This window comes from Raphanus sativus, chromosome 2, assembly GCF_000801105.2.
Source record: "Raphanus sativus cultivar WK10039 chromosome 2, ASM80110v3, whole genome shotgun sequence".
Taxonomy (NCBI): Eukaryota; Viridiplantae; Streptophyta; class Magnoliopsida; order Brassicales; family Brassicaceae; genus Raphanus; species Raphanus sativus.
The window spans coordinates 10259530-10269482 of record NC_079512.1 but is presented as its reverse complement, the minus strand read 5'-3'; the positions used below and the strand labels follow the sequence as shown (position 1 = coordinate 10269482).

Here is a 9953-nt window from a genome sequence, read left to right as displayed (position 1 = left end):
TCAGGCCATATAAAATGAGCATAGATATTCCCATCTAATAATTATAAAGGGTCATGATCCAGACATAGCCATCCTAACATATTATGTATAGACCACCACAAGAATATGTGCCGTCTAGGATGGAACCTCATAAGAAGATGAGATAAGATTGGGAATATATGTTGGATATGAGAATGCTTTCTCCCACGATTTTATAAGAAACCTTGAGCCAAATATGGGTGATCAGATTAAGGCCAGGTTTACGGATTGCATGATTAAATCCGACTATCCAACATCAGGGGGAGAAAGAAATAAGCTGGTAAAAGTATAAAAAGAAATGGAATGGTATTAACCGTCATTGTCTTGGCAAGATCCTCGGACCAGAAAATATGATTTAAGACGTCCAAAGAAAGATCATACAAAGCTAGCTAAAAGAATGCCAGACAGATTAGACCCGAAAAGAAAAGAAAAAAATGACTAAGTCATACCAGCTTAAGCACCACGAAATTAATGTCCTAGAAGAGACATAATCAAGTTTCTATAAAGTCTAAAGATAGACCAATATGTTCCTTAAGATAAGGAACCTCAGAAATAAAAAGAAAGGTGCATAGTAATGACATATCCGAGGTCATAAGAGAAACCAGACCAGAAATTGAGATAAGGCTGCGCAGCTAAACATCTAAGATACCAGACCATGTAGTTCATGTCTAATCGAGGTTCTTAGTAAGAATGAAATCTCTAATCGATTAGTTCATGTCTGGAACACAATGGAACACTATAAAAAAAGTGTCGACACATACATACACAAATGATAAAGATGCATAAGAAAATAGCACTTGAGTTGTAAAAGATATAAGCGAGGATCAGAACCCACGAGAATACAAGAATGCATTCATAGATTGAAAGATTGAAACCGTGGAGATTTATAAAAGAGATGAGTGTATTGGCCATATATATAGAAACACCATCTGATAAGATAAAACCATTGAAAATAGGTCTTGTGTGGGAAAAGAAAAGAAATCGTGAGACATGGACTAAGGTGTTCATATTCCTATTTAAAGCATTCATAGAATGGCTTGATTATACAAGGATACTCACAGAGACCAAAGGAACAGATTATAAGGAGATATACTCCTATGTGGTGGATGCTACTACAAATTCGAAAATGATAAAGGTTTGGATATAAGAAAAGAGAAATGTAATAAGCAGCATGATTGATCACTGGATAAAAAAATGATAAAAGTATCAGAAAGATGAGAAAAGAAATTCTCATAGAATAGTTTTGTTCCTAAGCTATTCATGGACTGAAAACAAATCAGCTGCAAATGATATGAAAGACTAAGAAAATACTTAGTACAATCAGTCCATAGATCCTTATAGAGGATATAATAATTCCTTGTGTTTATGTTTATATTAAACCAACCCAAAGAGAGGTTCAATGGTTCAATGGTTTCAATGATACAAGTTATCAATTGATCCTTAAATAGGCTATATTTTACATATAATGAGGCTGCAATGACTTGCAGCAGGGACCATGGCCGTGGGTGTATATGTTGAAATCAGCACACTCTAAGTGACATATGAGATGGTCGCAGGAGAAGGCAAAGATAACCATTAAGGTTCACGACCTTATTAATCAAAGACCATGTCCGGCTATGTTCTGGTCCAATCGTCCATGTGAGACGACCAACATGATAACCCAAAAACGTGAGATGGCCTTAAGATACCAATTAACAGCATGCATATCAATATGCATAATCTAAGATATAGCTGATGGTAAAGAAGGTTCTAAGGAAGCAACAGAAATGAATAAGGACATTGTAGTAACATCATCGCAGCACACTGACCATGTAATTGCAGCAACATTGGACTGCAATATATTAGCCATTCATGGGCAAGTTATAGGCATGTGTGGACAAGGTCCATGACCTAAATATTTGTGTTTCAGCTCGTTGTATGGTCCACGGCAAGAAGGTCATGAAATGCCATAAAAATATAAGTATGGACTGCGATGTTTAACTAATAAAGTTTATGTATGAGACTACAATGCAAGTATGAGCCATTATGTGTATATCAGTGGTTAAAGAGAAATCACAGTAGCCCAAACTGGTCGAAGTCTATCCAAATTAGATGGACAATGACAAAAGAGACAGATCCATGTAGAGAGTATCTGTACCTGTGATTATGATTTGGTCGAGGACCATAATGTCAACATGCCCGACCAGATTATGGAGTAGACGACAACAAAGAAGAAAATCCCGTCCAAGTATTCATTGTCCACGAGATTAGAGAAAGAAGTACAAGCCCAATCACAAGACAATCCAGCTGACTTTTTCACCATTTCCTGCCGGCTTCAAGAAGCTCATACACCATATTGGGATGCGTACCCTGAAAGACCTTCAATGATGCATTCATCAGGGGGAGTTCATGTATTGTACTTTTTTTTCTTTATCCATGGTTTTGTCCTACTGGGTTTTCCTGAAAAGGTTTTAATGAGGCAACATCCAAAACATGAATGAACCTTGAACCGAATGTGTCAATCAAGGGGGAGTGTTATGTACCGATATATATGATCGACATATCATCATTATCTATATTATAGTTTGGTGTTTATCTTACGTATCCCTATTGTTAGGATAACTACTAGTTGTGTCCATCCATCAATATGGTCGACTATGTATATAAGGCTATTAGCCGATGAGTAATGTGATAAGCTTTCCCGTTCATTATTCAACATACAGTAAATTTTTTACAGCTACAATCCAACCAATCGGTCTTAATATTTATCCAATCAGACTTTATTAATCTAATAGCCTTTAAAACCTCTTAAAAAGACTCAAAGCCAATTTTCCTTCTATTTATTCACTAACGATGATTTTTCTCTAGAGCCTATAAAACCTGATTTTTACTCAAAGTCGTTAAAGTTTCTGCAGTTTTAAAAGCCTAAAGCCAAAAGTCATTGCCAAGCACAGGCTAAACGTATATCTAAAATTGCCTCAATCAACATAAATTTGTTAACTTTTAGGTTACTAGAAAATTGGTGTCTCTTTTGGGCAAATTTAAGTACGTTTAGTATTTTATGGAAAAAGGTAAAAACGAAAACGGGTAAAAGGTAAAACCCCATTAAGGGAGGAGAACAAGCGGCGCATAAACCCCCCTTAACCTTTTATTTTCAACTCTTTTTTTTTCCTTCTGAATTCGCGGCCGAGAAAGTGAGGAAATTGAGATCTCAGAGCTTCTGCTGAAGAACTTCGCAATTCACCAATCAATTTTTGAGCTTTTAGGACCGAACACTGTCAATGTCTAAGAAGTTTCACATAGGAGCAAATCCATGTCGCATCTGATGGAATCAGAAATTGGTTAGCTCTCCACATTTTCGCTTCTCTTTTGAGGTTTTGTGAGATAAGCAAAATGGCTTCTGCGAAAGGAAAGGGTCAACCTTCGATTAAACATAGCTGCAACTTCTCTGAGTCTAAGAGGAAGCTGTCGAGGATCAGTGATCACGAACATGATCTTGAGTATCCTTATACTTCCCAGAGGCACACCAGATCTTCAAAGTTGAGTCAAATGTTGAGCAGAGATGCATTGATATCAGCTGTTGACTTGATGTGGGATCGCTCCGATTCTAATTTGACCAGCTCACTCAAGGATAGAGACGAAGAAGTCACTAAGTTCGAACTCTCAGCGGAACAAAAGGGTAATAATAATATGTCTCAGTTGGTGAGAGTTTCTGAGAAGATGTGCTATACTCAAAACTATATGCAGTCTCTCTTTATTGGAGCCAAACATAACGGTTTTCCCTTGGAGGGTGTAGTAGCTCCCACTGTTACCAGGTTTCATGAGGGAGATGCTGAGATTGAGAAGAAAGAAAGTTGCACTTCAGGAAATGTCAATGAGGGCCACTCAAATCCAATTGAGTCAAGGAGTCCTCTGTTAGGAAGCATAACAGAACCATCCAGATCTATGGATGCGAACTCTCTCTTTCTACTCTACAAAGATAGGTGTGCCAATAGTAGAGGAGTGAATCCTTCTAAGATGTCTTCTTGTTCAGGGAATAATCCACACAAAGACAGCTTATCTGTGTTTGGAAATAAAGAGTTGCTTGAGAGAGATAGAAAAGACCAAGAGGATGAAGTTTGTTCGTCCTCTAAAGAAACGCCTACTTACGCCTTTGCTGGTGCGTTGGCTGGCGTCAGCGTCAGTCTTTGTCTTCATCCACTTGATACAGTCAAGACAATGATTCAGTCATGCCGCTTGCAAGACAAGTCTCTATGCTATACCGGGAGATCAATCATATCTGAAAGAGGTAAGACCCATTTACATGAGATGAGTTATCAATGTGCCTTGTTGCTTAAATCCCAATATGTGTTTCAGGTGTTTCTGGACTTTATCGTGGGATTGCTAGCAACATTGCCTCATCAGCTCCTATCTCTGCCCTTTATACATTCACTTATGAGTCAGTTAAAGGAGCTCTTCTCCCTGTTTTTCCTAAGGTCTCTTATTTCTTCTGCTGGCCTGTTGAGTAGAATGGTGCAAGTTAATATATCTAATTCCTTGTAATTAACAGGAATATTGCTCCCTTGCGCACTGTGTAGCCGGGGGTTCCGCAAGCGTTGCAACTTCTTTTATCTTCACGCCAAGTGAGCGTATTAAACAGCAGATGCAAGTCAGTTCACATTATCGCAATTGCTGGTAAAGTTTTCAAGATTTAGTCTAACTTTTGCTTACTGCATTATATATTTATCTCTAGCTTAAGAAAGGATTCATAGCTTCTGTTCCAAAACATGGTATGTTAATATAGGACTGCATTAGTTGGAATCATCCAGAAAGGTGGTCTACTTTCTTTATATGCTGGATGGAGTGCAGTGCTATGTAGAAATATCCCCCACTCGATCATTAAGGTTCTCCTTTTCTCACACTGTAATGTGTTCTTCCTGTTCTCTAACTAGTAACAGTGCTCTTGAATACAGTTCTGATGCCAAATGTTACTGGAAATGCAGTTCTATGTTTATGAAAACATGAAGCGAATGGCATTACCATCCATTGGTCCTTGTGGTCAAGCGGCTCAACCCACAACATTGCAAACGGTTAGTAGTTTATCTGCTTCGATCCACAATACCCTGCACTAAGATTCTCTATATTCAGTTATCTTTAAATATGGTAACTTGAGTCCTAACAGCTCGTCTGTGGAGGACTAGCGGGATCTGCTGCTGCCTTTTTCACAACCCCATTTGATGTAGTGAAAACAAGATTACAAACTCAGGTTTGTTTCTCTGTCTAAACTTTCCAAGGGACCACATTAAAACTTGTCGCCAACATGTCTGCAGATTCCTGGATCTAAGATCCAACATCCTAGTGTGTATCAAGCTCTTCAATCAATACGGAAACAAGAAGGTCCACGAGGGCTATACAGGTCTGCTCATTTTTTCAGTAATCTTATCTTCCATGCTCTGGTGCTTTTATCACCAGTTTTACCAGCATAATCTTCTCTCATTGTTGTATTATGCAGAGGTTTGATCCCCAGATTGGTGATGTACATGTCCCAAGGAGCTATATTCTTTGCTTCATATGAATTTTACAAGAGTATACTCTCTCTAGAAGATCTATCAGCTCGCTGGCACAAAACAAGAGGTGGAGATAACCCTAACCCATTATAGGAAAAGACTGTAGCACGTGTAATACTTTAATCATTACCATTTTTGGGCTATGTAAACTATTGATTTGATGAAAATTCATTTGTGCAAAGTATTTGTTGACCGTAGAGAGAAAAGAGGAAGATGATCTCATTATTCACTACAAGTTACAAAACTTTTCTGAAAGATCTACCAACTCTAAGCTTAACAAGAAACTCTAACCAAATTGGGCAACTCCCATTTTGCTACCTTATAGTATGAACAATGTAGCTTTTTCTTTTGCATAGTTCCTACTCGGAAGAATGAATAAATGACAACAAATAACGTGACACATTTCTCAGACCAGAACATCCCATCTTCAAGTTCTAGCTTGTTTGGGCGAAGCACTTTGTCAGGATGCTGGAGACCAATCCATTCTCTTCTCTTCTTACTGCCAGTCCTGGACAGCATCACAGACTACACTCGAGAGATTGGCGAGAAAGGAGGGTTTGGCATGTAGGATTGAAGAGCGATCACAGCTTCTTTCACAAGGTTAGGGACTTTCTGTTCTTCCTCTGTTACTGCTTCAACCAAAAACTGAACATCATCTTCAATCAACATTTTCAGTGAGTTGCAGTGTGACAACTGTTGTACATTCTCGCCATTTCTGTAACTATCCGACACTTCCGTGTTGTGTAATATGGCAACACAGGTGGAGAATGCTTGCAAAGTTGATAACTGCGCGTGGAAATGAACATCGTATTGCCCCTCCTCAGCAAACGACATGTACAACGCTGGTATATGCTCTTTAGCACCCTATAAAAAGAACCAAGAGTTCGTTATAAGTCGTCAATAGTTACTCATACAAGTCCAACCAAGTAAGCAGTTCCTGAAAGATACCTGGACATATAGTTGCAAAGGATGCTGATTGTCCACCAGAGGCTGATCATGAGAACATGAGATTCTAGGATTACCCAAAACCATAAGTGGACAAGCCATGTCCCAACCACCACAGTCACAACCACCCCCTGACCTCCATCTCTGAATCAAAGGAGAAGGACCAGGGGTTTCAGTAGTTGGTAGCCCATGGTTGCCTCTTGGGATTACAACTTTCAACTTTTCAGAACTTTTGCCACCAGTCAACTCCTTTTTCTCCTCTTCTATTGGAGAAAGACCAAGAAGATTCGTTTTCTCCATCAACCTTTTGTCACCTCTTCTGTATTTTAAGCTCTCTCTCTTCTCAATCGTGTCTTGGATAATTACAGCCGCAATCTCAAGGTCAGGATGCAAATCTGCAGCTGACCATGGGCTGGTTCCATTTGAAGCCTCGAGATCACAGCTTTTTGATGTACGTTTTGGCTGAGATCTCTGCTTCATTGTATCAGAAGCATCACTGGACAATGTGCTGTTTCTTGAATCTGAGTCTGGTTTAGCAAGAGGTAGTAGTGATTGGTCTTCTTTTATGGAGACACTCCGCCTTGCTTGTGCAATATCATACAAAACAAACTCGTTAACCATCAAAGTCTCTGGATCTTGTCCCTTTTTTCTCACTTCTGAGCACATGTTACATGAAACTTGCATCTGAGCCACCAGCAAAGGCTCTTTGTTAACATCGTTCAAACCCCTCACGCTAGCACTGCTCCTCTTTTTGCTTCCAGCAGATGAAAATGTGTATACCCAACTAGAACCATTGTCTGATTTCCACGTCTTTGCGGTGTAAACATCCTCAGGAGAATCTGACACAAACTGAAAAACAGGCAACCCATGTTTGCTTTCTACCTTTAGACGGCAATGCAGATGAACCGGGGAAGATTTCAGCAACAAAGTATAATCCTTCTTGGCAACTGGAGGAGGACACAGATTAGATCTTTTATGAACGTTTGAGTAGTCACTCAACATAGATTTGCAACGCTCATTGTTCTTCCCAGGCTTCTCTGCTTCTCCTAAATACCCAAGAGGACTTCTCAGAGACTTTGACTTAACAAATGGATCAAACATTTTCCTAACCCTTGAGCTTTCCTTATTGCAACTGGTTTCTAGTGAAGAATGTGGCTTAGGCAATCTAGTTTCATGGTCATTACATGGATCCTCTTCTGAATCCAACATCACTCCTCTATCTTTAATACCTGATTTCAAACAAATGTCAATGAAGTTGCCAGAGGTGCAAGGCTCAGCTGATGACTTCTGTCCATCTGAAATCTTCTTTGTGTCTGGTCTTTTCTCTGTACTTGCCTTTCTTGATGAATCAACAACTCTAAAGGAGAAAGAAGCATCACTAGTACGAGACAACTCAAGTTTTGCATCCGAGTCTTTACGTCCCTGAGGATCTCTAAGTTCTTTGAAAAACTTATTGGAGCTTTGATACACAGAACCTCGCCTTTGCTCAGTAGTCTTATCCGGCTTGGAAGAAAAGTTCTTACAGGATGTGCTGCGGTAGCGCCTGAAGCTTATCTCCGTGAAGCCTTCTTTGACTCTTAAGATCTCATCCCTACGAGGCGGCTTCACCCTTGTACTCCTCTTCTCTGATTCAGTAAGAACACTGTTGGGGCTATGTTCCATATCAATTTCTTTACCAAATTTCATTTCCATTACAATCACCTCATCAGAACATCTGAAAAACACATTAGAATTCAATGAATAAAGTTTAGTCCTCCTTACTCCAGAATGTAACAGAGACATATTGGCATCAAAACATAAACAACAAAGTATGGATGAAGGAAGCTAAATTCAACCTCAAACATTTACCAAACAACTAATATAATAGTTAAGTCGTTGCCAAGAGCATCATCACATACTAGAATCTTAGTCAGTGTCCAAAATTTGCAATAACTTAAGCTTCAAAATATTCCAATTTAGAGTTCCTACTTAAATACCGGTAACTCTAACAAGAATGATTGGCTAATTTGTACTATAGTGCAACTTAATATCCAAAACATAAACTAAACATGCAAAATCAATCATCTTTCTCTAGCCATTGTAGATCTCAGGTAGGCTTAACAGAGACAGACGGAAAAAAATCCAATTAAAGAATGAAAATGAATCTAAGAAAATCAGAAAAATACCAAAATAGTGGTCAAAGAAGAACAGCAAAACAAAAGAAACAGATAGCTACAAAACTAGCATCTAGCAAAGGAAGCAAAAAAAGGAAAGCATAACATATAGAGAGAGCATAATAAAAAAGGGATCTAAGAAACAAAAGCATGCCTGAGTTAGAGTGAGAAAGAGAGTGTGTAAATCTCGAACATTTCTTCAAAGTTTCACTCATAGACATGGAGAAGAGTAAGAAGAAGAAGAAGAAAGACGAGGAGAGATCGCAAAATAGTGACACCAATAGGATGAATAGATCATGTTCTTTGTAATGTAAACAAAAAGAAAAGCAATCGATTTGTTTTCTCCCTCAAGGCATCATTTTGTTTCTTTTCTTCTCCCTCTTAGTAGCACTCTTTGGTGTGCAAAAATCACTTTCAATCTCTATCTCTCTCTCTCTCTGAGTGTACTTTTGCTTTTAGCTTTAGTTGTTGTCGGCTTCTTTTTTCACTTCATTTATCAAACACAGGTTTTTTTTCCTCTTCAATGAAGTGAGTGACGTAAGACAATCTTACCCCTTTGTCAGAAACTGTCGCTAAAACATATAAGAGGGGTGATTCCGTCATTTGATATATTAATCGGTGAGGGATTTGAGGAAAGCTTCATTAAACTAACCAAACTATAATAAAGTACCATTACTTGTTTCTCGGGAAGTTCATGTGGGATTCCTATCCCTAATTAAATTTTTTAGACTCTATGTTTCCTCCACTTCAAATGAAAAATATTTTAATTTATTTATCTTCAGAAAGAGTATTAAATAATGCGTGATTTATATGGGTGGTGTACTTAGATTTAAATTTAAGGAGATATTTAAATATAGTAGTATATGCTAATAGTTGCTCCTAACTATAATGGGCTGCATCGTAATTGGAAACCCCACTTTTGACCAACCTTTCAACTTTTTGGTCCAAATAGGTAAAAGACAAAAATCATTTATTAGCATTTAGAATCAGAAACACAATATAGCTCGGTGAAATCTATTATAATGGGCCCTTATGACATACCCAAATATAAGATAAATTCAATGGGTCAAATTCAGATTCATTTGGGACAAAAACACCTGTTTGGCTTGCTTGAATAGTGAAAGGTCCGTGAGAGGGTGGATTTATGTGTCTTTTAGTTCTTGTGCTATGATTTTAGGTTTTGGTGGAGTGTTATGCTCAAGTTTCGTGCTTTGTCTCAGATTTAGACAGTGTGTTGCGTCTAGTTTCAGATGTACAGATCGCTGATCTGTTGACGGGATGGTATGATATAGCTGCTGGCAGTGGTGCATGC

At 38.4% G+C, this 9953-nt stretch overlaps 2 protein-coding genes across 3 annotated transcripts; one reads left to right on the top strand and one right to left on the bottom strand.

Moving 5' to 3' along the window:
* Nucleotides 1–3155: 3155 nt before the first annotated feature.
* LOC108817083 (probable mitochondrial adenine nucleotide transporter BTL2) lies at nt 3156–5772 on the top strand. Of its 2 annotated transcripts, none has more exons than XR_008940722.1 (8): nt 3156–4285; nt 4354–4472; nt 4547–4671; nt 4781–4880; nt 4980–5066; nt 5178–5242; nt 5307–5392; nt 5489–5540. XR_008940722.1 is itself a non-coding variant. In XM_018589688.2 (8 exons), exons 1-8 carry the CDS (start codon nt 3391–3393, stop codon nt 5634–5636), a joined length of 1644 nt encoding a protein of 547 aa, XP_018445190.2. In that variant the 5' UTR covers nt 3156–3390; the 3' UTR covers nt 5637–5772. The 2 variants fall into 2 exon arrangements, 1 of the variants encoding a protein (XP_018445190.2); XM_018589688.2 differs by having other exon boundaries at nt 5159–5242; nt 5489–5772.
* Nucleotides 5739–9117, bottom strand: LOC108817073 (uncharacterized). Its single transcript, XM_018589677.2, has 3 exons — nt 8796–9117; nt 6492–8202; nt 5739–6407 (listed from the first exon to the last, which is right to left on the bottom strand). The coding sequence occupies exons 2-3, from the start codon at nt 8178–8180 to the stop codon at nt 6069–6071; spliced, it is 2028 nt and encodes a 675-aa protein (XP_018445179.2). The 5' UTR covers nt 8181–8202; nt 8796–9117; the 3' UTR covers nt 5739–6068.
* Nucleotides 9118–9953: the final 836 nt, after the last annotated feature.